Genomic DNA, 27967 nt, shown 5'->3' with positions numbered 1-27967 from the left:
CTGCCGAGCCTCGCTTTTGTTAAAAAGGGAAGATTTGCTCCTGCATCTAACTGGATATGAATAGAGATCACTTCACTCCTTCCCAATTCCAGAACGGCTTTTACCCAGAAGGTCATGCAAATACTTGCCAGGATACTTGTAGTTCTAGGAATAGGTTAGAAAGAGAGATCTGGAAAACTGAGCAGCAGCTTTGAAAACAAGCATTTTGTGTACGCATATCCAGCTGCAGGGTCACACATGGTTTGCATGAGAAGATGGTTGACTCATAACCAGATAGGGCAGGAATGGTCATGATAGAGATCAGCAATGCACAGGTGCCTTCCAAGCCTTCCTTGCTGTCCCATTCCGCATGGCCCACCTGGATAGCAAATCTTTTGTTACAGCAGAGTAGTCTGCTAAGAGATCTGAGCATAGGAAGGTATTTTGGAGGGAGGAAAGAAATGGACGGGGGAAGAAGAAATAGGTGCCAAACTACATTTTGCTTCAGTTTTGCAATGAGTGTTCCACTGCGAAGCTACATTTTCTTAAAAAAAAATAAGATAAAGAAAACTTACTGTGTAGTCAATTAATTCTGGTTGGTATAGTAGTCCTCTTAAGTTTACAAAAGGGAATGGGTAAGAAAGAGGAAGTCAGAGAGGCAGAAAACAAAAATATGCAAGAATAAAAAACGATAATGCTAGACAGTTCTAACTTTAAATCATTAACACTATATGTGAGATCTTTTGAAGCAGAATTTTTTTTGGTTGCTTGTTTGTTTGTCTTTAAAGGGAAAGTATCTGACAAAACAGAAACCTTGAACTATCAAAGCTAACTGAAGGCAGGGAGGTGGAAATACGCTACCTCACTCTGTGAAAGCTACTCGGCTGCGACAGAGGAGGGATTCGAATCTTCCACGAGGAAGATCTGTTTGTTTATTTTTTTTAATAGCTTTTAACCTTTTTTTAGGATGAGACAACTCTTAGAGATCCTCTGTGCTTTTTAGCAGTCCTATCCTGTACTATATAACCAGAATCTTTAGAAGCCTCTTCCCTTTGCAACATCCTGCACCGGGAAAAACACAAGCCTACTGAAAAATAAAAATAGGCAACAGCTCACATACAGGTTCCCACTTCTTCCTTTTATAAGAACACACTAAATAAGCCAGAGGTTTTGCAAAATCTTATACAGCTTCCTAAAATTTTGCAGGCTCCACATGAAAAATAATACTTATACCTATCCCAGCTGCTTCCCCCAGCAGCCCCCAAATGTCCTAGTGCCTTCCCTCCCTGCAAGAATGACTGCTGGTGCATCATCTTGAACTATCAGATGGAATAATGAAGCCGTGAAAATGCCAGAAAACCTTGATGGTCTAGGAGAGCCTTGGCCAAGAGATCCAATACATACCCTATGCAGGGGGAATGCTGCCGTCTAGCAATATACTGTGGTTTTGTACTAAGCTTTTTACAGCATCTCCGGGTAAGGAAAAAGTACAAAATGGTAAGATAGAAGAGGAATGGCCAGCTCTTCTTCCAGGCTGTCACCTGTGCTAACCACAGAGCTGCAAAAGCTTCAGGGGTGCTGGACTTATAAAGGAAATGCAAAGAACCCGAAGACATTTTCAAACTGCACTTATTTATTACCTGACATTTATTTTTAAGACCACACCCAGTTCTATTTTCTTTAGCAAATGCATATTGACAAAAAGGGTGAAAGGGGAAAACTATTTTAAAGGTGGAGAGGGCACTTGTGGCTTTGCCCTGGAGTTGCCTAACAAACACTTTTGAGGAGGCAGGGAAGCTGTGTGCTCAGAGACGTGAGGGAGGGAAAGGAATACACCGGAAAGCAACTGTGGGACTCTGCCATTTTCACCTTAGTAAAGGGGATTGATGTACAGCACATGTCTTTATTTACACATAAAAACACAGGTTTCATCAAGAAATTGACAATTTGGCTACTTATCTCCCTCACAGATAACTCAGCTGGACATACTGATCTGCCCTTCAACTTCTAAGGATGAGCCCTTCTATTTCCTGCTGAATAAGGAAGCCTGGACAGGCCCATCCGAGCACTGCATGATGTCAGTCTTTAGGGTTGCTTGCAAGGCTGCTTCCCACAATTGCAAGAAGCTTAAGGACAAAAATCAGCAATAAAGGACCAACTACTCAGGGCGTTGCGTGACACTGCCAATCATATGCAGAAAGCAGCAGTAAACTCAAGGGGAGGTAACGTCACATACCTTTAGATTTTTTCATGCTCCCGGTTTCTGAAACGCTTAATGAGCTCCCAGACATTTCTTCACAAGTCTGCTCCAGCAGCGTGTTGCTGTTCCACTGCTGGCCACCATTCTCCAAACCCCAGGCCTTATGGTCACTTTGCTGTGGGTCAGTATCAGGTGCTGTTTCTGCAGCACTTACTGACAGCTTTTCGTCAGCGGCGACTTCTGCAATACCCTCGTCCTCAGCAGGTGCATCTGCCTTTGTGCAAGAGCCATCCATGGCTGCAGCATAGTCCATCATCAGTGCAGCTTCACTGTCCTGAGATAGAGAGATCTGCCCAGGGAAAATAAGAGACGACACTGACACAAGTCCTCTTCCGGAGGAGCTCAAGTTGCCCTGCAATCGCTCAGCCCTTTCCCCTCTCACATTTCAATTTGTGCTGCTTTGGCCTAACAGAAAGCCACGCTGTGAGGTTTCCGTGGCTCTGCCGAGGAAGAGGAGCATATAGCCAAGTTCCAATCACAGCATTAAAGCCAAATTACTGGGAAAAAAGAAATAATTACGTGCCTCCCACCTACCTCCAGCCCCTCATAAGTATCAACACTTTTTCCTACACGTGCTGCCATAATGAAGTATCAGCTTCCATAGACAAAAGTCTCTCAGCATGTTTAGGAAAAAAAAGTATCAAATTACTTCATCAAAACCTTCTGGCAGCTAGATACAAGTCCACACAATCCCAGTGCCCCATTTTCTAAACATCTTGCACTGTGGTAGCCAATCCTCGTTCTCCCCACCTCAGCACGTCTCAGTGTCAACTGAGCCAGCTTTTCCTCATAAGTTTTTAGGGAAACTGTGCAGAGCAAGCCGCTCTACAACAAGTTTTTGTTTAAACAAGTTTGACAGGTAGAAAACTCTTTTCTTTCATACTCTTCCTTTACATCTTCACTCTATGGCAAAGCACAGGGTATGACTCTATTCTCACCTGTTAGGGCATTTTCAGTCAGGCTGTCAATCTAAGCCTTACACAAACAACCAAACTCCCCCAAAACAAACCCACACAGATTTGGCTTAACTTGAAACAGTTACGAAACAGTTATCTAATCAGACATACACAGAGCTAGATCCTACAGAGCCTGTTGAACCAGAGAGAGCAGAACAGGCATTAAGTTAGTGACACAGTTAGTGAGGCAAAGACTTCTTGGTATTAGGCGTTAAACCGAAGTGCTGCTTTCTTGTTTACCTTGGACACCCCTGATATGATAATGGTGCTTTTCTTTCTAGGAGACTTCAGCTTCTGCTTTGCAGACTCGCTTAGCTGTCGAATAGCTGCTTCCGCCACAGGGTCAGTGCCATTCAAAACCAGCAGTTCTGGAAGGAAACAATTTCCAGAGGGAAAAGAGAAAAACAGACAAAAAATCAGATCAAAGAGAGTCAGACTTTCTTCCTGACTTCTGGGACCCAGTCTTCCAAAAACAGGCACAGGGGCTTCGCTTACAGATCCCACCCAAAGCACACATGAGGATGTGAAGGCTTATACAAAACACCCTACTATTTCCAAGCATTACTGCTACTACAGTGCAGCAACTGTTGCCTGCTTTAAGTGGTGGATCGTGTCAGATATCATGGCCATTTAGAGCCACAGTGCTAACACAGCACAAGGTAGGAAGCTGGCATGGCCTCCTACCTTTTCAGGCAACTATTTTGCTCTCTTTTCCTTTCACTGCTCAGCATTTCCAGATTTGCTGAAGACACTAAGAATGGGACAGGAAAGGCAAAGTGGCAGCTGCTCTGCTCTTCATAAGCTATCCCTACTGTCTGGAAACTGCCCTTCCTTTTCACTTACAAATATTGTGCAGGACTACAGAATCTGCCTTATAAAAAAAAACTCTTAAAAATACTTGTTGTGCTTGTGATTAAAGTATGGCTACTTCTGTCACATAATATGCATGCTCCTCAGGCATGCTGAATATACACCAATCAAGTTCATCAAGCTTAGGAAAAACAGTGCTAAGAAAGTTAATGAAATTTTATCCTGGACACAGTCTGTGACACTTGGCAATTCTTACTACTGTTATCATTTAAAATCATGGTAAAGCTATAGCAGTTTTTATGTAGTACTTGCTGCTGTCTTCTAGCTAAGAGCAGAGAATGGGCTTCATAGTGGCATGGTATTTGTAATAGTAATGTAATACTTAAGTTATTGCCATGCTGAATGCTCTTTTGTGTTTCTTTCAACTCAAGCTTTGTTCCAATGAGTAATTCTTCCTGTTACGCTGTATAAACATTTCACAGAAATTCCCCTGCACAGTGATAAAAAGAAACACATTGTCCATATCTATTAATCTGCTCCAGCTTGTATTCAGAGTAGTTTTCCAGTAAAAACTTTGCATCTTTGATACTACCATCAGTTATGACAGTCAACACAGAAGTCTAGCACTCCAACGCTTCCCAAACTGACTTAGCAACACTTCACTGCTTTATGGCATCAGAATACTTTTTAGTGTAGATCCCAGGAAAGATTCAAGTGCCACTTGCTATTCATGGTTATTGTTTCATCCTCTTCCCCATCTTTTTGTCCTTCATCCATCCCATCTCTATCACTACCCTCTGCCACCCAGCAAGCACTCTGACTGCGCCAGGAGCAGCCTACACCATCTCCAGATTGTTTGTGTGTACACCTCGAATCTACACAGAGAAAACTGAACTCCACAGCACCTGCCATTTGTAGCTAGACTGGATCACCTCTTTCATTACTGTTGTCCACAGAGTGACAGGGAGAATGAAAGGTGACCACGCGAAGGACTGAAAGGAAAAGCTGAGAATTCAGAGTTGCACCTCGGTAAGGCAAAATATGACAGAGTCAAAATCAGGTGTAGTAAGTTAAAATGTAGTCATAATGGATTTATAAGTAAAGGTATTATCAGTGCAACCTGACATTTGGACAGCACTTGTCTCTATGCTGGTGACTTAAGAAGGTGGAGCAACAGGCACAGCGAGATTTGGCAGGGCTGAGGAATTAGTCTTCTGCTCTTTCAGCCTGCCAGGACTTACCTTTGGACAGGGGGTTCCACAATGGCCACAGAGTAAGTGCCAAAGGTTTCACTTAGGATTTTGTGCAATGTCCCTCATGGTTTAACAGAGGAGGGACCTTGCATTCAAAAGGAGAAGAGCCAAGCTGCCGATTGCCTCGCCTCTCCAAGACACAGCTCATTGTTATTTTTTCAGAATTTGTATTTTAAATCACCAATTAACAGCAGATTTCTATTGCAAAATCATTTGTTACATCTCTACCCACAGCCTTTGCTAATATAAACATCTCCATGCCCGATGAAAGGCGGTAGCCATATGGTTTTGCTGTTACTTTAACAGGATTACAGTAATGCCATGTGTGGAAAAGAGAGATTTATTCCAGTTAGAAGCTGTAAATGTTTCTGTTACCTGTATCTGAAGATGATAAAGTTTTGCTGACTGGAGCACCATGGGAATGGGTAGCTTGAATAGAGAAATCCTTTTCAATCACCTTGACTTTAACTGGAGTTTTCACAGGAGAATCTGAGAAGCAAGTTTGTGGTTAGTTATTTGAACTATTCAGGGTACTTATGACCAAAATAATAAGAATTTGTTAGATCTGCATTAGATCCTGTTCAAATTGTGCCTGAGAAAGTTGTTTAATACAGACTCTCAATAAATGTTGTCTATGGTAACCTGACTCCAAAAGACATTTAATGTGGAGGAATTCACAGTTTTTTAGAATTTACTGTAATATGCTAGATAACACCCACTAAAATAAGTGATCTACTTCGACAGCTTAAAAGAATGCAGTTCTTTGGGTGCCTTCACACAAAGACTGTGTAGAGGTTTCACTTCCATACTTATCCCAAGAACCAAAGAGCCTGCTCCTGAAAGGCACTGTCAAAAGACTTGGTCACTAGATGGCACCTGTCCTCACTACCGATTAGGAGATTACAAGACCCAGGACACTGTTGTGGGCAGACAGTACAAGAGACTGACGCTTTTGTAATGGGGAAAGCCAGACACAAACCCCTTATTCTGCTTATCTTCCTACCATGAAACTTTAAAAGCGTGTACAAAATATTAAACAGAACATTAGTCACCGCCACAGGTTTGAGCAAGGCTTCATGAAAATTAAAAGACTGCTAGTACCTCCCCTACCACCAACACAGAGAAATCTGGATGAGAGTGGCCTCCCTTTCCACAGCTGCTGTTCCTCACAGATAATCCTAACAGTGAACACAGAAAGAATTGGGCTGCCTTACCCGTGCTCAGTGGAGAAGATCTCCCTTCTAATCGAGGTTTGGTTTTCACAGCAGTTACAGTAGTGACCACAGTCCCGCAGGGCATCACAGTTCGATCCTTCTCTACCTTGGTGGCTGGCACTGGCGAAGAAGTTTGCCAAGTCTTTAATTCATTTGGTTCCACAAAAGAGAACTAGGAAGATAAAAAAAAAAATCATTTTAGAGGCACAATTAAGTAATAAGGACACTTATTCACCTACCTAGTAATTTTTAAAACATTTCGGTCACCATTTAAGTGCCAAATAGATAATTCTTCTGAAAGAATCAAAGAATGGTTAAGGTTGGAGGGGACCTCTAGAGATCATCTAGTCCAACCCCCAGATCCAGCAGGGACACCTAGAGCCTGTGGCACAGGGTGGCATCCACGCGGGTTTTGAACATCTCCAAAGAAGCCTCCACAGTCTCTCTGAGTAGCCTGTTCCACGGCTCTGTCATCCTCACAGTAAGAAGATCTTCCTCACATGGAGGTGGAACTTTCTGTGTTTCAACTTGTACCCATTACGCCTTGTCCTGTCACTGGCCACCACTGAGAAGAGTTTGACCCCATCCTCCCTGCATTCACCCCTCAGGTACGTGTACATGTTGATCAGATCTCCTCTCAGTATTCTCTTCTCCAGGCTAAACATGCCCAAATCACCTAGTCTTTCCTCACATGATAGATGCTTCAGTCCCTTAATCATCTTCGTGGCTCTCTGCTGGACCCTCTCAAGAAGCTCCACATCCCCCTCATAGTGGGGAGCCCAGAACTGCACCCAGTACTCCAGGTGCGGCCTCACCAGAGCTGAGCAGAGGGGCAGGATCCCCTCCCTCGACCTGCTGGCAACACTCCTCCTGCTGCAGGCCAGGATCCCATTGGCCTTCTTGGTCACGAGAGCACGTTGCTGCCTCACGGTCAACCTGTTGTCAACCAGGGCTCCCAAATCCCTCTCCATGGAGCTGCTTTCCAGCAGGTCAATCCCTAATCTGTACCGGTGCCTGTGGTTATTCCTCCCCAGGTGGGAAGGCAGCAACAGCTCCCGAGATGACACCATACGACGCGGATGCGCTCTCGGGACTCGACCACACGTTGCAGTGTGCTGCAGGCGACCGAGCAGGGCACCGCTGAGCGCTCCGGTGAGCCCACAACAGCCCAAGGGCTGCCCCAAGGCAGCACCGCACCGTACCTCTGCCGTGAGGGATCCCGGGCCAGGGCCCAGCTCCAGGCTGCTCCCACTGGCCCGGCGGCTCAGCGCAAAGCTCTGCTGGCCAGAAGGCTGCTTCCGGAACAGGTCGAGAGGGACCGCTGCCCTCGCCAGCAAAGAGCCTGCAAGAAATAAGAGCAGCATAACCAGCGCGTGCGGGAGCTGACACGCTGCTAAGGGGGAGAAGAGAGGGAAGACGGGAGAGCAAAGGCAGCTAATTGCAAGAAATGGCTCTCACCATAGCATGTTCTCAGAGCTCTCTTTCCTTTATACGACTACTCCTCATGCATGAGCTAATACTGTGCAACAGAACAAAGTGGAGACATGAAGCATTACTTGTTTGCAGGTATTTCTGGCCATTTTTCCCTCCATATGCAGAGTGCTTAGAGGAAAAGAAAAACATTCCAGAAATATTTGGAATGTTACCATTAGGGTCTCCATAACAAATTATCTTTTGTCTTGGATTTCAGAGGACACTCCCTGAATTCCAGTTAAATTGGTGTATCTCATTAGAAATGGTTTTTTTCATTGTATCTTAAATACAAGTTCTGTAGTTCTCTTATTTCTCCCATTAGTTTATTAGATACGTTAGACTGTAGCAAACTATTAGCAAAAATACTATTTGATTTCAGGGATAAAATGCTAGTTAAAAAAAAAAAGCCTCAGATATTACCAAAATACAAGTCCTACCCCAAGTCTGTAGGGAAAAGAACCACTAAAATTTCCTTACTGTTAAGAATGCCATAAAGAAGCAACTTGAGAGTTTTATCCTACTACTTTTTTCCTACAAAACCAAAGGCAGAGAAATCAATATGTGCAGATTACCTGGCTCCTTCCTCACTAATAGGACGTTACTTGAGCTTTTCATTCTTTTTTTTTTTTTTTTGGAAAACAATAACAAAAACAACAATAGCTAAAGTGATATATAGAGAAGAAAAGTGACTGTCAGTGCAGTCAAGTAGGGGTTTTTTCTTCAAGGAAACGGGCAGAAAATGAGTTGCATTCTCAGCCTGAAGCAGAATTTTACTGACATTGTTTGATACACCCATCACTAGAGGTAGTTTGGTATAGGCAACACTACTCTCTATTCAAGCATCGGTACACATTTTGTGACTGCATACACAGATACGGATCCTATCTCCTTAGACTCATCTTTTTTTTTGTTTGTTTGTTTTTGTTTTTTGAGGAGGAGATCAATTCATGAAGTGCATTCCACATAATTCTGTTGCAAAAGTCAGTCTGGAGGCTTACGCTTCAGAGAGTTTTATTAAAACATCTACCATTCACTTCCCAATCCTGTAAATAATCACTGATTAGTAAGGAATTACAACTTTTTTTTTTCATACTTAGACTATTAAAAATACTCCAAACCCCTATAACTATAACCTATAACCCCCTATAACCCACACACACACATTCTACCTGGCTGTATTGCTTATTGACTGTGGCTTAGATAATACATTATTACCTAATCCACATTTAATAAATTATTACCCAATACTTTACCCACTATAACAGACACCATAGTAAAAGCAGATTCCTACTGTGAGTGTGGAGAGTTTTGGCCAATATTTCATAGTTTTTCCCTGAACTAAGATGAATACAATTGACAGAACTAAAACAAATAAAAAAGACGAACATCTAAAAGTAATGCTTCCGTTTTTACAGACAAAAGCTGATATAAACAGAGGCAAGCATATTAATTCAAGAGGTGAATACATATTCTTTCTATCTAGAGCATTTTTTTGTATCAGCAAGTGAACATGCAGAAAATATTTAAAGAATTTACAATGTGTCATCACTTTAATGAAGCTCAAGTAAAGAAGAACTTGGAACTTACAAGTTTATAAATCTCATACAAAAAGTTAAGTGTGCTCTCTGGTTTAGAAAACTACCTTCCCCTTAATTTCACTAGAAATGCAATGCTCTCCAACCAAACAAAATTCAGTACTGTAACAGACTTTTTTTTCTACGAAAGGCTGATTGCAACTGCAACAAAATGATGAAGTGATACAGATGTTTAATTCTCCATGTTTTACATTTAACCCAACATATCTGTAATTAATGTGTTTTAGACTGGGTACTGACTAGGTGGCCTCTGGGCTTGGAAAGGAAGATTTTAGGTCCTTAGGTTAACTTAAAAACGCAGGTATTCACAGTGGACCTGTTAAAGGTTTAGAAGTCTGAAAAAACAATTGTCAACAGATGGAAGAGTAAGCATATTGATGGAAAGAAACACAGGTTCAAGTTTCCTTTGTAAATTTAACTCTAACTAGGACAAAGACGCTTAAGCAGTGCCCTTTCTCTTACGCCTGCAGATACCACTGCATGCTTACACAGGTAGCACTTAACTCCTGTGAGTCAGGCATCATCCAAGACCTCACGTTGTAATTTTCCACGTATTTTTAACTCTAGAACCTAACTATGAAGACAGGCTTATAGAGATTATAATTGTTCTTGCATCTACAGTTCTCTAGAGCCATTACTGAGGCGTATCTGATTTGACTACCAAGACAAGCCAGCAGAACATATCTACACCTGTAAATAGGTTTCAGAAAATTTATTACATAGCTATACAGCCAGGTATGGATTAAAGAGGATTTATGTCAACATTTAGCAGTGCTTGTGAGGGGATTACGCAAAATAAATCTGTTTTAGTACTTACTATCCGACTTCCCATCTTCTACGATTTGCAGTTGCAATGCTTTTGATTTGGCACTTAATTCACTGTGAAGTAAAAGAAACCATGTTAGGTCTTTGCATGCAAGTATTTGAACTTCCTCCCCACTTACTAGATTTTCCCCTTCTCTATCTAGTTGCCAGCACCACAACTTTTCTTATCGTGCACTGACCTAAGCAGTAAAATTGGCTAACTGAAGAAGGCAGCGTTGCCAGAGCCCTAGTTTCTCATGACTTCAGAAGAAGCTAAGAGAGTGATCAGTAAACAAAGTTGGGTATCTCCAGCACCGTTACAAAGAATCGATTGCCAGAGATATCAGAGCTTTTCCTCTTCCCAGTAGTTCACAAATATTGCTGTTCAAGCTGATGCTGGTCCCTCGTCTTACTGCTACACAAAAACAAGTGTTTTTTTTTTTTCTAGTAAGCCTGAAAGTGAGCTTTTCCCAAATGTTGTAAATGTTGGAATAGGTCCAATCAACAACTTATTAAAGGCTGAACAGTGTCCTGCCACAGCAATAAAGTCTCCTGCAAAAGCAGGATGGAAATAAGTAAATAAAGGTAGTTACAAGTGCTATGTGAGAAGAGTGGTCATTACTTTTCCAAAAGAAGGCCCAAGAATGTTTCAAGAGAGTAAGATCCAGATCTATGTAACAGAAACAACCAGAACTACTAGCAGAACTATTAGTATCTGCATTATGTTACGAGCTGGATTAGACAGGAGATACCCAAACCTTCCCTGCACTCAAACCAGAGAAGCAAACTCACTACCTGCTGAAGAGGCTCGTAAACTGGATTTTATACCTTTTTTTTTTTTTTCCCCCCTCCAGGAAGTATTCTGTCAAAAATCCTTGAGGATGTGCATATATGTATTTTACTTTTCTACATTTCCAAATTTGGATGATGTGATATAGGTTTCAAACATTTCCCATCCATCAAATGCTTTGGGACACTACCCATGCAGCAGGTTTCAACCTTTTCTCTGCCACTATCACACCCTTCTACATCTCCAAAACTTCAAAGGAAGCACCTCAAAAGTTTCACTTGTTCCTCTTCCTATAAAGCAGAGACTGACACAGTGTAAAGCACACAGGCTATGAGGCATTTTGCTTGAAGGAAAAAAGGGACAGGGAAAAATAAACATGAAAGAAAATATGCAGACAGATCCTGAACGTTTATCTTAAAAAATCCCACAGGACTTCCCCAAGCTTCTTTCAAGCACTTCTAAAGAACACCCAATGCCAAGGAAAACCCAGCATTCTCCCTAGTGGGAAGGCCAAATTCCAGACAACTTAATCACATCCTGCCTGCCTGGCCCCTCTCTGCACTTTCGGTAGGAAGGGGTATTCCTATGAACTTCCCGCCCAAGCGCGCCGGGGATGATCCGTTCTGCAGCACGGAGGAGATGGAAGGCGGTGGGCACCTTCTGCCCACAGACGGTGGAAGCGAATGACAAAGGCAGCGTGCGGAGTGCTCGGAAACACCCCAGAGCACACGAGTGCTTCACAAGTGGCTGGTTCCTTCAGCAGTGGGAAACAAATCACAGAATCACAGAATGGTTGAGGTTGGAAGGGACCTCTAGAGATCATCTAGCCCAACCCCCCTGCTCCAGCAGGGACACCCAGAGCATGTGGCACAGGGTGGCATCCAGGCAGGTTTGGAAGATCTCCAGAGGAGACTCCACAGCCTCCCACCATGTGAATCCCCGAGTCTCGAGGGCAGCATGGTGCGCTGTCACAGAAGGACTAACGCAGGCTGGTCCGTGCCTTTCCATGAAAGCCTTGGTCCTCGAAGCTAAAAATCAGCACGCACGGGCCCTGCTTCTCCTTTAGAGAATGTAAAAGGATAAGGCTTTGCAGTGTGGTCGTACAGCATCAAGTTTTCTTTGCTGTCTATAGTGACTTCCAGTCTTCTCCAGCCCTCACTCACATCTAAGGGCACCGGTGCTCTTGAAGTCCCTTGCAACTCCTGATGACCAGTCCTGGAGCCTTCCTTCAAATCAAGCAATCCCTGCTGCTTTTCCCCACGTTCCTGTGCTGCACACACCCACAAAAGCCACATAAAAGCCCAGTCCAGCAGAGTGCACAGCGACGGAGGAGGATCCGCGCACTGGGCGCTCCCTGCCCCTGAGGTCCTGGACAGCACGACCACGTTCACCCCGTCTGGGAGGGAGAGGGGACTTGGCGCCGACGGGAGCAGAAATGAAGGCACGTTCAGCTCCTTACAAGCCAAACTGCTGCTTTAGGAGAGAAGGATGCCAGGCGGTGATCAGGCAGCGAAGAAAAATATTTAAAGAGAAACAAACAAAAAAACCCACAGCACCATTCTTTGATATCTATGGTGGGAGGGATAGGGGGAAAAGCTATAGAAAGGAAAGACCACAGGCATCTGCACATAGAAAGGAAGAGACCACAGACATTTGCTAGGCATCAGGTGCTCTCCCACGACTCCCCAGGTAGCAAAGGCGGCACATGCAGCGCTCCCCAGGGCAGCCTCTCTTCCCTGCCTGCGCTCTCGGGTGCGTGGGGCTCGAGCCACCCCCTTGGTCCACCCCATCAGCGGCTTCCCACACCCAAACCAAACAGTACCGAAGCTACCAGGTATTTTCTGCTCTGTCACTAGAAGGTGGAAATTCAAAAGCAAACAGTTCTAAAACTCTTTGATTGTATTCACAGAAACTGTATAAATTGCTAAAAACTGTGCAAGCCACCTGAAATTCCCATTTTTGCTCTACAGAAAAATCTAGTTAATTTTACACTCTCCTTTTAGTAGTAGTTACCATTCTTTTAGATGGTCTTTTTTCTTTTTTTCCTCCCCCCATAAACATCTCCCACTGGAGGGAGGGATGAGAGAGAAATCACATTTCTGCAAACACTGTTTTAAAGAAAAAGTGAATTTGAAACCTTGCTAACACTTTTTTGGGCACTTAAAGCACAGGGTAATTTATCATGCTTGCTACTGCTGACATTTGCTAGAGTCAGATATTTGCCAGGGAAGATCTAGACCTGTTTGATCTCTTATCCATGCAAACGGTGCTAAGATATCCTGAAGTCCCTACCAGAGCCAGATTTCTGAAGCCACCTGACACACTCGACAGGATATATTTCAAAATACATTTTTCCTCTAAAACCTCACATAGTTTAAGTTAAAAAATAGAAGAGAAAGAAAAAAAGAAAAAAGAAAATGCTCAGTAGGTGAGTTACTTACAAGATAAACTCTTCTTTCCAGAAGGGATTTGCAGCATTTTTGGCTACAGAGCTGGAAAACTTCTGCATAGGGTCATTCAACTGAAGTATACACACAAGGTTTGTGCTGCCTATAAGGGCAAGGCAGACAAATCAATATCCAGGTATTAATCTTCTATCACCAGTAGGCACATTTGTTCAAAAGAAAGTGAAGACCTTCATCCTTATGTACTGCCCATTTGAACAAACAACTGGAAACACTTCCCCACCGACCCACAGAATAAATTTCTCCCTTCCATCCTTCTTGTGCTCCAGCTGCATTAATGACTGTGGTCAAGGCAGGATCAGCATTGGCCTGGGAACTGCTCAGCAGTGTGAAACAACATGACCCAGTTTATATTCTGGCATGAAGCAAACTGTTGTATGAAGGCATGAAAAGACCAAGAGGGCCAGAGACACAGACCAAATATCAAGCAAGTGATGGCAGCAGACAAAGTAAAGTTGTTCGGAATTTCTTAAACAACAACAACAAAAACAGAAAAAAGAAAGACCTTTTTTTAAAGTTTCTACTGGGCAAAATCACAGTGATTTCTTTGGAAATCACAGAAAGAGGTTGTTTTTGTGTGTTTTTTTTTGTTTTGTTTTAAGCAAGTGAACAATCATAGCAATCTTAATTAACAATGGCTTAAAGGACTGTAGCTTTTAAAAAATCAATAGCATTTTAGAGTGCTGGTGCAGAAATATCTGTACCCTGATCTCGCGACTTGGTAGTCACTAACTGGCATATTGGAGATGTTACAGTTATTGCAAAGGAAAATAGTTTACACAAAGTGTTAAATAAATAAATACAAAAAAAAGTTTCCTTTGTATGTTTTTTACATCATCAGAAATCATCATCAAGGCCCAGAGTTTCAAAACATTAAAGACTGCAGCAATATTCTCACCACCAACACTGCGTAAATCAAACACAAGCCACGCTGCCTCCTGCTTCCTGCAAGAATTTATGTTTCTATTTAACATCACCAACTCAAAATTGTTCTCTGCTGGTGCATCTGGGCCAGGATGAGCCCTATCACAGGCACACGAGCAGCTTGAGCCCCACAAGGTTATTAGAGGAGACAAAGCGCTCCGTGCACGCAGCTTATTTGGGATCCAGCCCTGCAATAAGCAGTTTAGCTGCTTCCACAACGCACTGAGCCCCAGCTAATGCAGCTGGGGCAGTTTTCTGTGGGGCCAGCCATATGTCTGCACCCGCCGGCAGCGCGAGGTGGCTGCTGCGGAGCCGCTCGCAGAGCCAGGCCTGCCGCCACGCCGGAGCCCAAGGATTATTTAATGTATACGTGTATATAAGTGAGATAAGGAATCCTGCCACAGGCTGCTCTCCGGCTGAGCTGCTGTGCCTGCACGGGAGCCACGAGCCCCGTAAGGCAGCCCCGGAGCGACCAACAAACCCCGCGGAGCGGCGCGGTCAGCCCCAGCGCTGCCCCACGGCAAGGCAGGGCCGGGAGAGGGGACGGCAGCGACAGGGAAAAGGCAGCGGGCCAAGCCCAGAGGCGAGCGCTGCCAGCTGAGCGGCATTCGCCATCGCGTTTAACACGAGTGATCAGCTAAACCCCAAAACGGCGCCCGATTTCTCACACCGAATTCCCACACAGTCACACTACAAAATGTGCGAGGCAACCAGCAAAATTCCCGCTGTCTCCTTTTAGAAGGACAAATGGTTATGTGGACAGCAGAATCCGGGCTGTCGTGGTAGATAACACTGTCCCCTCTTCCCCTCATTTTCAAGGAGGGAACAGACCAGCTTCCCCTAGGAGGGATCCTTTACCATATATATTCCATAAAGATTAGGTTCCTTCCTAAAAAAAAATGGGGAAAGGTGGCAAACATGGGCAGTCAAAAATGATCAGCTCTTTTGAAAAGCTTAGCTTGCACTATGAAATTGTAGCATAATAATGAATCCTTAATGATTTTTTTGCACTCTGCTGTTTTCAGCAGTTTTATTTTTACCTGACATTTCACTGCAAAGACTTCTAGAATTACTACAAAAATAACTTGTTTCCACAAAAAGGTCTGTAGAAAGTTTTAGAGAAATCCCTTCCAATCTGGATGAGCAAAGAAGCCTTATGCAACCATCTGGGGCAGAAAATTATTGTACCCAACTGAATGAAAAGGAATACTGCAAGTAGGATATATTTATCCCAAACTAATGCCTTCACCAACTTAATAGCCACAAACTGTCACCAAAAAAAAAAAAAAAAAAAAAAAAAGCAGTTATGGAGCTGTCAGTAATGCTCAGTCACAGGACCTCAAATGTGCATTTTATTGGACAAATCTGAAATATGCTTGCTCAGGCCTCCAGTGCTGATGCGGACATGCCTGTACTTGAAGAAACTTTAATACTTGTTAAGATGGGCTTGGAGCTTTCCCAAACCACCAGAGCAACCTCAGTAGGCAGTGACGTCCCTTTTTGGCTTTATTCACCTTTTGTCAAGAGGTTCCCCCCACCTCAAAAAAGTACTTTATTAGGGAATAAAAAACAACAACAACAACACACAATGTTTAAAAAGAGTTTACATACAGGAGAAGAGTTTTAGACACAACAAGAAATTGCCAAAAAAAAGCAGCTGTAAATAAACCTCACTACTATTAGCTTAGTAGTGAGGAGGTCATCCCCCCCAATCTTGGATGCACCCAAAGAGGTAACTTTAAAAAATTAAAAATAAACTCCAAAAAATATTTGACCAATTTTATACATGAGGTGCAATTTAATCTGTTCTTTTTTTTTTTCAATAAAATTTCAGTTAAAAGATCATGATGTTTAAATGATCAAGTACCTAAAACACACAGAGTTTTGTACAAATAATGCTGAATCCATGTCTCAGAGTACAGCAGTTGCTTCCCGCTAGCTTTGGGACAAGTCTGAACTAGAACCTCCAAATGATTTCAGCATAAACAAATAAATAAAAAGCTGCCTGAAGATGAGCAGCGGCACATGGACTACGTTACCTGCAGCACTGTGATCAGTCAGGTTTGCCGTGATGTTCTTTACGAGCAGTTTCAGCTCGTGAGCCCTGGGAGGCTTAGGCGGACTAGTGCCCTGAGGGACAACGCTTGTGCTTTGTATGTTCTGTGAAAAGCAAGAAAAACCAGAGCGTTTGCACATGCAAACACCACATATTTTAACTTCTGACATATTAATATAGTGAAGTGACATCTGATGGGGTGCAACATCAACAAGTAGCCACACGGGAGCATCACAAAGCCTTCAGTGCCAAAGGCTATGTTATTTTAAACTATGTCTTCTAGTTGTTTCTGATCGCTGAATTGTTAAGTTTACTCATTTGTGGGTCATGAATACCTAATAAAAACAGCGACCAGAAAAAAAAATTATCAAAAGATTTAGGGAGGAATAAAACTTACCTGCACATCCTTTATATCTGTAGGCTTTGTACTCAACACTACAGATGCAGTAACTGAACTGAAGAGGTTCTTCAAAACATCTCTGAGCGTTTCAGATATTGCACATGTCCCTGTTGTCTGTCCCTAAGGAGAAACAAACATTCACACTTCTAAAATCTCAGAGGAATAAAAGGTAAATCAAAAGACTAATAGGGTACATCTAAACTACTCAAGTTATCCAAAATTAATGTTTTGAGAAAGAGAAGAGATCTCTGCTGCCAACAGCAAAACACATCAAAGTATCATGCCAGACATTAGGATAATCTTAGATCTTAAAGAAAACTGGGGAAAAAAAAAAAAAAAAACAGAAGGTGCCCTGAGTGCTCATGAAGCAAAACCATTGCTGGCGTCCTGGCGCCCCTGCCTCCCCTTCCCCATTGCCCAGAAAAAGAGTTTCGTTATCAGGTTATGTCTTGGGATGTTGTTCTAAGCTTTTTGTGCTGCTTCACACACCGGGTTGGGTCAGCAGCGCCTCTTGGGCGACTTTAACTTGGCTAAGACATGCAGGGCATGGCAGTGCCCTGCTGCTACAAGGCACAAAAGCTGCCATTAAAATGGGGGAGCTCCGAGAACGCGGCTCGCGCTGCTCCGCGTTTAACAGCACCTGCTCGTGCGCTTCCCCACGGACACATCGCAGCACATCACGGTCCCTACTGGCACACGGGGCTGCCAGCCATTCCCTGGGAGGGGGAGAAGGCAACGAGCCACCCTTCCCCTCGCCTGAGCCTGAGGATGTCCCATTTCAGTGTCACACTATCGACAAGATCTGCTCTGCTTAAGGCCCAACTTGCTCAGCTGGAGACACTATGTCAGTCACACGAAGCGCAGTTTGATACTCTGGTGCCACGGGGAAGTCTGAAACAACCATGGCCGGGCAAAGCCATCCAACCCTGCCATGCATCCAGCTACCTTGGACATGTCCTCTGCTTAAGGACCTTGCGCCCTTGCACAGAGAGTTCTCAGCACCGGAGAGGCCACAAGGGATCATTTCAGAAGTCCCATTCACAATTTAAGTGTAGGAAAGCTATGTGGATTTGTTTTTGCACTTGTAAAGGTACGTCTGAAGCTTGCATAACAGGACAAACACATCTGTAGCAACAGCCCTTTCCCAATTAGCAAAGCATTATAGAAACATTTAGGATGTTTCACAAATATCCCAAGAATGCCGTGCAGAGAGCACTACCTGTTTCACTGCCTTCCTGTGTAATCACCCTTCGAGGACATGTAGCTGCTGTTCAAAACATGCAACAGTATCAGTTGATTCACAGACAGTAATTTTGCTTTGTTTATGCTATGCTCCCTGAAACCACTGCCAAGGGGGCAGCAGCACCCTGCTGCAATGGGCCGGTCATGGCCCACACGTGTGTTTTTCTTTAAAATATTAATGAAGTAAATAAGACTGAAGTCTCAGCTTCAATTTGTTTTTTTTTTTATTTGTGATATGTAAACAGGCAGATATAGTGCTGTAAGCTTGCATAACTTGCAATAAGGTTATTGCCCTTCTGCCCAGATCTTACTTAAGTATTGCTTGATGAAGAAAGCTGTAAAATTCCAGCCAGCTCTAATTGCCGCCAAATTGGCCTGCCAGTTTTCACTTTGATAAAACAACAACAGTAGTAATTGGATTCCTGCTCATGGGCACTTGCTGATGTTTTCATAGTTATTTACGAAGCAATTTATTTAAGAGCTTCCTTTCAGCCAACCCGTTTTTTAGTCATTGTAAAGAAATGCTTGATCACCTCACTTCACTACAAGATAAGTCACAGTGGCTTAGTTGTCACCCCAAAACGTTTAAGGAGACACATTTCACGTTGAGCTTGACATGGACTAGGGCTGTGCAGTCAGCTACTGTGGCTAGCATGCAGCAAAGCAGTTCACTGAGTAACGTCATGAAACGTAGGACCGAGCCCTGCAAGCCATCCGGGTGCACAAACGGTGCTCAGGTTGATCCAGCGTTTACCAATAGAAAAGACTCTTATTTTCACCTTCTCTGAGTGATGATTGAACTAATGTGTAGATGGCGAACAGCACTTAAAGTTCATTATTTGTACACAAAATGCTTCTTTCAAAAGAGCTAAAAACAAGGCACAAAAGCTGTCATTAAAGTTTAGAAGCTGAAGCAATTTCCAAGGTGGAAGTGGCCGACAGGTTCCAGCTTTGATTGCTTCCCCAAATGCTAATAGAAATTTCAAAGTGAAAATAGGTTCTTAATGGTTAAGGGCTTTAACAGATTTGTTTTAAAAAGCACAGGCCAAGCAGAGGGAGTGGTAACTGCTTTGTAACTCCAGCGTCAGGCATCTTTCAAAAAGCAGGTTTTAAAGTCCAGCCAAATCCATTGACTGCCGCAGAGTCACTTGTGTTTGTCACTAAGTACTTAATGATTGTTCAATATGTGGATAATCAACGTGCCAGTCCAATGCACAAAGGTCATTAATGTTGCTACACATGCCAGCAGGATCTACGTTAAAAACACACTTCAAAAGACCTGTCTTTAGTTATGAGTTGCACTTTTTTTTGCATATAAAAACTATGGTAATAAATTACTGCAATACTAGGTCACTTGGTACAGATCTGTAGAAGCAGCTTGACTATGGAATAAAGCTAATTTTTAATGAGATCCTCGGTCAGAAAAGCAACCTCACAAAATAAAAGCAAGAGACAATGCTGCACCTGCTGTTGTAAGAAAGGTCCAACAGGCACCTTTCTCATGCCCTTCCCTGTCCCCCACAAATAAAAAGAATTATAAAGGGTGAAAGATAAAAAGTCTCAAATCATGAAGGAACTTTTTCAGGAGATTTTTAAATAAGCTCCCGGTGACTCAGTGCTTATATACTAAGGTGCAATTCAGAAAGCCTCAAGATACTTTTACCTGCATGATTTATCTTTGCCTTAAAAATCTTGAGTTTTTCAGAGCTGTTCCTGAATGGGGGTTGCCAGATTCCAAGGCCGATTTATGCTAAGAAATGGGCAGATTCATAATTACTTGGATGGGAATACCATTATAATTTTTTTTTAGAAGTGCTCTGAAAAAAAAAAGTATTTGGGAACAGCCATTTTTCACAGCTTTAAACTTGCACAAAAAATATTTGCCAAGTCATTCATTTGTTACTGAAATGCTCCAGCAGTCTTGAGAGATGCCCGTAGACTTCAGAGATTCAGGGTTTTGCCTCATGAGCCTTGCCAAATTCCACCGACGCAGTTTAAGACACCAGTGCCAATTGGTAACTGCCCTACTCTCCTACCAAACAGCAGAAAGGAACAGGAGGCATTTTTCTCTTCAGTTGTCCAGCTTGGGCTGGCATCTTAGCCACTTTCCTTGCTAATCTGAAGCAATTCCTGGGGTTTGGCACTGAAGAGGCTGAGACACCGCTGAGGGTTCCCCAGAGCAGAGGGACAGGGTGGCAACGAGGGGCAGCAGCGCTTGCCTGAGGCCTCTCCAAACCTGGACCACATTTTGTGTTAAGACACGTTGTTACGACAATAAATAAAACTTATGGACTGACCTCCTGCACTGCTGGCTGGATTTCAAAATTGGTTTCAGAGGCGTTAATGAGGAACCACTCAACTTTGACATCTTCTCCCTTGTCCTTCACGTAGAGTTGAAGCTGTGGATATGTGAAAGAAGATATGGGAGGGTGCTCTTAGTATGGAGTTACCCCCCATTCTAAGGCTCAAAGCAAGAATTATATCAGTTTCTGAGTGAACAAATACCAAGGCGACAGCCTAAGAAGATTGAAGAATTAAGCTTTGCAAATATGTGCCAGTCAAAAAAGGGCTTTTTTTGTTCTAGGCATCTAAGCAGTCTCCCCAAAGTGCTGTTTATCCAGCCTTCCGACGGAAGATGTTTACTTCATGAATTTATCACTTGCACTCGATGAATTTTATTATTATTTTTATTATTATATATTTAATATTATTACATGTTTTACCTGAGTTACCAAGACTTTGTAGGCATTTTACAAACAAGTCATGAAACCGCCTTTCAGATCTTGTAGCTTTGCCATCGGATTAGACACAGCAACAACAAAAATAATAGATACCTATTAGAGACTAATAGATACCACTTTACCTGCAAGTGGAGTGGTGACAGTTTCACACTGTACGACTGCCTTTCTGCAGCAGTGGGTGAAGTATGTGAGACACTGACGAGGAATGTAACAGAGTCTCCCACTACGTTACATGAAACCACCTAAAGGAAAGGAAAGCAGCAAGGAGACAAGAGAGGGGAAAAAAAAATTTAGAGGTTAGAAGAACGTGTGGGCAGAGTAGGAAAGGAACTCAGGACTTTAAGCTACCAGAATTATGCTAAATTCTGTAGATGGAATATTTCCGGGCAATCCTCGCCATTTTTAGGACTGAGTGCATGGAAGGAGGTACATCACATTTTCACTTTTGGACATAGAATTTATAATATCCAGCAACTACAGTATTTTCCATAAACATAAATAAGTAAAAATAATATATAAATACAACTAAAAAGTTTTGAACTTCAAAAAAGATTAATTCCTCTTCCTCCCCCAATCTAAACTAAGCATCTTATCACAAGATACCTGGCTTTACCTGACATTAGTTTCTGAGCGAAAAAAAAATGAACTAAACAAGTCTCCTTTTGGTGGTATCTCACCGTCAGAAAACTTTGCCAGAACACAGCAGCGGCGGCGGCTGCTGCAGAGGAGGATTCGGGTCAGTAACTCCAATTCCCAGCTGGTGCGGAGGGACAGGAGCCTTTTAAAGGCTATTCAAGTTTTTGATTAAGCCAGGAAAGGCACAGACATTCAGTACGGAAGGTAATGTTTGAGACAAGCGTGAATGCCAGGTGACTGCAATATCCTTGTTTACGTAAACTCCGGCACTTTTACAAGCACCAATTTAGGTTGTTATCGCACCAAGTTTACAAACACAGAATCGTTTCTCCCTCTGCAAACCAACTTAGGCTCCAGAAGCGCCGTTTGAAATTCAAAGCAAGCTACAGAAAATATCGTGCAGCACACGAGAGCCCCAGACAGTGAGGAAAGAACGCTCTGCAAGATTCATTTGAGGGAAGCTCTGTACACTTGCTATAAAATTACATTTGTGTGCTTTACTGCCTCACTTATGGGCACTGAAATTAAAGTTGAAAGCTTTAAAATGAATCACATACCTTCCGGAAGATCCTTAGCAGTCTCTTTAAATATACTTAATCTCCCTGGGCTCTCTAAGAAGCACCAGAACATTATCAGGAGCTTCGGAGCATATCCATTAAGGTAGAGACTTAATTACAGAGGAGCAGCAAAGAGAGGTGGGGGGCAGGAACCAAACAAAAATCCCAACCACAACCCCAGGCAGCAAGATTTGCCTTTCAGGATTACGGCTCTGGCCAAGAATAGTTTGGAAGTGGAAAAATCCATTTCGCTCATTACTCCCCTTTCCCAAAATCAAATTCCTTCAAAATTATATTCCTTACTGCCATACAATCAGCATGAACTGTTATGCTCCACTATTGGAACATAACAGAAATGAATTTTAAGCATGTTTTTATTATCTAACAAGACCAAAGAGCTAACTTGCTGCTTATTTTATTTCTAACTGAGCTGAAACACAGAGTTACTCCTTTTATTCACCATGAGGGCGGATTCTTGTGGCTCTTCTTTGAACACTTCTAAAAACTACACCCCTCTTTGGAGCGCAGGGGAGGAAAAAGGACAGTTAAAAAGCAAAAAAATTGCTGACACTTGCATGTCCTAAATGCAGTGGTCTGCCATCCGTGCACAACTGATCCACATGTGCATAGGGAGCTCAGTGCATTCAGAACAAGTTGGACTGGCTGCACATTTGATGTGGAGACATTCCTTTGGAATTTCTGGATGTCCGAGAGCCAAAGGTGCCAGCATTCAATTGACTATTATTAAAAAAAAAAAAAAAAAAAGTATGGCAAGAGGGATGGTAAATGTGTTCATGTGCTCCTTTATTCTTAGACCTCACTTTTAGGTAAAAAAAAAAAAAAAAAAAAAAACAGAAACAGCCACTTCAGTCAGTAGAACTTTTATTCTTCTCTACCTTGTCAAGAGATCAAAACCATTAACTGGTATTTTTACCATTAGCCTAGGAACATAAACCAGCAGGGTTAAGTTTAAATCTCCTTGACTTATTTCTCTTCCAAAGTCATCTAGATAAGTCCACTTCCCTCTTCCTCCACTTTAAATAAAATAGTTGTGGTCGTTAGGCACAGAGGTCTGTTGATTTTGAACTCAGCCAGAAAAAGGAACTGCTTCCATGTTTGCTGGTAGAAAATAATAAGTTTTCTATCAGGTGACATTCCTTCATTCTGGGAGCAGCATGATGATTCATGAAATAGAAATAACGAGAAAAGTAGAGTCCTGGGCTAAAATTAGATGAGAAAGTGCCTCTGCTTTCATCCAAGACAGTGCTACAAGTGGTGGGAAGCTGATTAAAAAGAGAGACCACAACTACCACTTCCCTTTCTAAGTGACATTCCTTTAGAACTAGAGCAGATAATTTTGACAGACCAGGGAGACATAAACAGGCCATTTGCACCAGAACATTAACACGAAATAAAATACTGAAGTTTCCTGTGCTGTGCTCCCCTTCCCCCCCGCCCCCATCCAACCTGCTTCCTCGTATTCTTTTTCCCTGAACAGATAAAGAGCAGTGACCAGCAAAATGCACTTCAGTCAACTCCTGGGACTTAGGCTGAAGTTGTGGCCAGAGCATTAGAGACAAAATGTGTTTGTCAGCAGGAGAGTGGAGAGTCTGGCAGACAAACACCCTTCTCTGACGGAGAGAAGAGGGGAAGCATATATGTCCATAATAAAACGGCAGCATCTGAGGCAATAGGTGCTCTTCGGTCTCATTTATCCTCCTCATTTCTTTCTCTAACACCTCTCCATCCCAAGTTATTGACCCCACTGATCCCAAGACTTTCCCCCTTAGTGACTGACACTTCCATGTGTCAGCTGCCAACCTTCCCCATGATCCACACGCTCCGGGCACTTTCTCCTGCCTGGCTACGTGCTCAGCACCCTCCAACCTGCCCCCTCACTCGCCTCTGCCTTCCGACCACCATCCCTGACCGCACCGGCCCCAAACTTGGGCAAAACCCCTTGGATTGGGCTCTCTTCTGTACTCGTCTGACACTGGGATCCCGCCCTACGGAGGGGCACGTGCACCAGCACTTCTGCACATCTCGCCTTCATGCATCTAGAATTGTTAGTGCAATTATCCCGAAAAAATAAGTTTCAGATAAACAGCTAGGAGGGCTAACAAGATTGATTTTAGCTGAAATAATGAAGAAATATGATATTTCTTTAAGACACCAAAGTGTCTAGGTGCCTGTACCAACAGCCAAGTCTTTTTCCCCCCTCACTCCTGTGCTGTCCTCTCCCTGCATCTCTGCAATTCTTCCTTCCCTGTTCCTCTGAACCGGACTGTAGGATTTCTATTTTTTCCCCCCTCCCTGGAGAGGAAATAGATTCTCTCCAATGTGAAGCAAATGGACATGATTTAAGCAGGAAATTTTTATAGTCCTATAGAGAAAGTTCTTCACCTCTCCAAAACCAGGATTGCACCAAAGTGCATGTGTAAAACTCACAGCACTGCAGGCCTTGATTGCCTTCTTTCTGCAAAGGAATTAATTTTACAGCACGTGGCAGTTATTTCCAGACGGAGTAGTTTACTCAAGATCCAGGAATACGTATCAATAAAAGCAATAAAAACCTTTTAAAAGTTTGCACAAGAAAACAAGTGCATCACGGGGCAGCTAGAAAATGACAGCTGCCATGAACTCAGCTGCAGGGACCAGTGTGCAGCCAGGTTTGGGAGGCCCTCAATTTCCAATTCAAGCAGAGCAAACAAATGCAGCACCTACCACAGGCACTGCTAGGGGCAGACCTTTAGAAGCCTGTAAGAAAGCAAGTTTGTGGGTGAATAAAGTGAGACAACCTCAGAGCCAATTTTCCAAAATGATGACAAACACAAGGGTGAAGGCAGGGCGAGTGATGGAATGAGTGCACGAAGAAACATCCACGTAAGCAGCAGAGGCAAAACAAACACTGAGAGAACAGCAAATTTTTCTATTCCTCCGAGACTAACAAACACGCAAACTCAAGCCAGGGGAGGAAAGAGAGGCAGGGACGGAAGAAAAGAAAAGAAGGAAAGGAGAGAAAAATACCCCCTCAAAACCAAATAAAAAATAACAAAAAAAAGAAAAAGAGAAAGAAACAAAAAAAGGCAAAACAGAAGCAAAAAGGAAAAAAAAAGGCAAAAAAGAAGCAACAAAATTTAAAAAAAGCAACCAGAAGGTACAGGGAAACAAGACAGGAAGAAATTTTTAACCAACCTATCAAGTCAAGTGGGCACCAAACAGTAGGATAACAAGAAACAGTGCCGATACCTTAAAGGAGGAAAAATAACTAGCAGAAGCTTGGCCTGTTGGCTTGGCCTCACAAACACTCCAGCGTTTACAACCAATTTGGGAGCCAGGGTTGCTGTAGACAGAGACAGACGGAAGACCACGAAATGCAGGCGAGATCTGTCAGTCTGTGGCGCTGCAGCCGGGGGGGAGGCTCGCCGGCCACGGGCCGCCCACGGCACCCACATGTCACCCAGCGCCCTGGGAGGCCGCGGGGTGGCCGGCGCAGCAGGGCGCTAGGCAGGGTACCCGGCAGCACCAAAACCAGCACCATCTCTGCTCAGGCAAACCAGACCCAACCCTGACGTTGGCCTTGGATGAGACGCCTGGTTCTCAAATAGGTCATTATGTTGCTGTGTCTGTTTTAGCAAGTCTTCCTATAGGTTACTCTATGGGATAATTAACTTAGATCCATTCACATTTTAAGGTGAACCTGGATGTGTCAAAGGGAAAGGAAAGCTTGTCAACAGACTCCATTACCCAGCTTTGCTCAGAAGCCCTCAGTATAAACCTACTGAAGTCTGATGCTAAGGAGAGAAAGTTGGGAAGCAGCAACGCAGAAGAAAGTTAGGGCACCACACAGAAATGCTGAAAAAACCTTGAAGACTAGAAGAAATGCAATTCATAGTGCACAGCACATGTGCATGAGAATCAACAAATACTACTATAGGGGGGCGCTTATTGCTAGGAGAACAAAATGGGATAAAGCCCTGGATGCGTTAAGTCCATCACAGTACGATGTAGACACAAAAGAGGTAAACCAGAATTTTAAAACACATGAAGAAAATGCTTTTAGAGAAACAAACAAACAAACAGCAACAACAACAACAACAACAAATGAATAGTAGCAACAAAAAACAGTAATTTCAAAGCATGATGAGAGCTGTCTTAAACTTGGACATCAAGTTCAAGAAAAATGAATTTAACTGAAACAAGTGTGGAGATGAATGAGCAAAAGCTATTTGTAAGGCAAGTGCACGCCATAAAAGCAAACTTAAGGAACACTAAGCTAAACAGAAAAGCTGAAAGGAAATATAATTCCTTCACAATGTATTTATTGACAGCAAGCACCAGGGAAGAAAAGCAAACACATTAGGGATAAAGGATTAGTTAGTTATTAGTACAGAGAAGAGAAGGAAAAAAAAAAAGTGAAGAAATAAAACAGCGCTGTGTGGTCTTTGACTCCATTTAGGCTTGAAAAGACAGTCATTAGCACAGCAAAGTGCAGGGGCAGCTTTTCAAGCAGAGCAGGGAGTTAAAGGACAATAGGAGCTGCACGTGATGGTCAGGAAGCTTCACTCAAAAAAATGCCTGTGATGACACGGCTCAAAAATAAACAGAAATGATCACATGTACATAAGCAGGAGCAAATCCCAGTTAGCACTGCACTGTTTGAGGCGGGAGCCATCTTTCCCACAGCTCAAATAGCCTTTGCTTCACAAGGTCTTCATCTGCTTCAAAGTGAGTCGAACTGGAAGGCCCAGCTTCCCAGCGCAGCACTGCCACGGGCTGCCAGTTCACAGCAGGGCGACTGGAAATGAAGCAACGAAGATTAAGCTGCAATAGCCACGTGGTTGAAGACAACCTTCTCAGGCAGGCTGCACCGCCCGTCTGAAGAGAGTAGCTCTCACGAGCCTACAAAATAGTTGTCTTCTCTCTCCACTGGTTCCCCTAGCAAGATTCATAATTGACCTGACGCTTTGGTATTTGCTATCCCTACCATGACACAACACCGGGATTCTTTGTATGGCAACTTATTATAACTCATGGAGGGGATGCCGAACTGCAGGTACTCTTCTTGGAGGTTTTTTTCCTCTTTTCTGGAAGCCTGAAGCAGGAAAAAGAGGGAGACCTCTGCTGCAGAAGTTTGACAGAAGTTTGCTCTGTCCAAACCTTTCTGCGCCAAGATCTAGACAAGAGAGTCAGCTTTCTGCTGCATATGTTTTTCCTGCCAAGTTCAAAGCCTCTAGAAATAGATTACAGTAATGGAAGGATTGGCAGAACTGGCCAAGAATACTGCCAAATGCTTACTTTACTAAAGTAAACCAACCAACAACATGCCGTGAAAAAAGGCCACTTGATGCTATACATCTAGGCTGTGGCACAAACCGGTTACACACGTGGAGTAAAGGCTGTAACGCAGCGAGAGGCGCCGCCAAACGCAGCGCGGGGCGGCCGTCTCTGCGGAGCGCCTCAACTCCTGTCCCTGCGGCGGGCGCCCAGCTGCCACCAAGGAAGGTCCCCAGCGCCTGGGACCTGCGGGACGCACCAGCCTCACACCCTTAGGTGTCCTCATGGAAAGGGCAGCACACAGGCGCCCGGGGCCGGCGCGCGTCCTCGCCGCGGACCATCCACCATAGGGCCCTATCACAGCCAGGCTGCTGATCCCGCGTCGTTCCCAGGGAAGGAGATCAAGGCCGGCACCGCGCGGCTCCTCACCCGGCTCTGCGCCGTGGCCGAGGCTCCCACAGCAACAGGCAACCCGCGTGCGCTGCGCTGTCCCCCCTGCATGTTTACTGCTGCTGGGGCCTCCCACCCTCAGTCC

At 43.6% G+C, this 27967-nt stretch overlaps 1 protein-coding gene across 1 annotated transcript in view; it reads right to left on the bottom strand.

Annotated features, from left to right (window-relative positions):
• C2CD2 (C2 calcium dependent domain containing 2) overlaps nucleotides 1–27967 on the bottom strand; it is a 35830-nt gene that overhangs the window by 3254 nt on the left and 4609 nt on the right. Inside the window, exons 3-13 of the mRNA XM_088539342.1 lie at nucleotides 21085–21204; nucleotides 20519–20620; nucleotides 16977–17099; nucleotides 16563–16683; nucleotides 13576–13684; nucleotides 10358–10419; nucleotides 7675–7814; nucleotides 6473–6644; nucleotides 5634–5747; nucleotides 3436–3563; nucleotides 2216–2528 (exon numbers count right to left, since the gene is read on the bottom strand). Coding sequence (XP_088395468.1) covers nucleotides 2216–2528; nucleotides 3436–3563; nucleotides 5634–5747; nucleotides 6473–6644; nucleotides 7675–7814; nucleotides 10358–10419; nucleotides 13576–13684; nucleotides 16563–16683; nucleotides 16977–17099; nucleotides 20519–20620; nucleotides 21085–21204 — 1504 coding nt within the window. The remainder of the gene's footprint in view (nucleotides 1–2215; nucleotides 2529–3435; nucleotides 3564–5633; nucleotides 5748–6472; nucleotides 6645–7674; nucleotides 7815–10357; nucleotides 10420–13575; nucleotides 13685–16562; nucleotides 16684–16976; nucleotides 17100–20518; nucleotides 20621–21084; nucleotides 21205–27967) is intronic.

This window comes from Tinamus guttatus, unplaced genomic scaffold (assembly GCF_059628265.1).
Source record: "Tinamus guttatus ecotype Peru unplaced genomic scaffold, ASM5962826v1 Tinamus_guttatus_pri_ptg001602l, whole genome shotgun sequence".
Lineage (NCBI taxonomy): Eukaryota > Metazoa > Chordata > Aves > Tinamiformes > Tinamidae > Tinamus > Tinamus guttatus.
The sequence above is the reverse complement of the archived record's forward strand: the minus strand, read 5'-3'. Positions and strand labels throughout refer to the sequence as shown.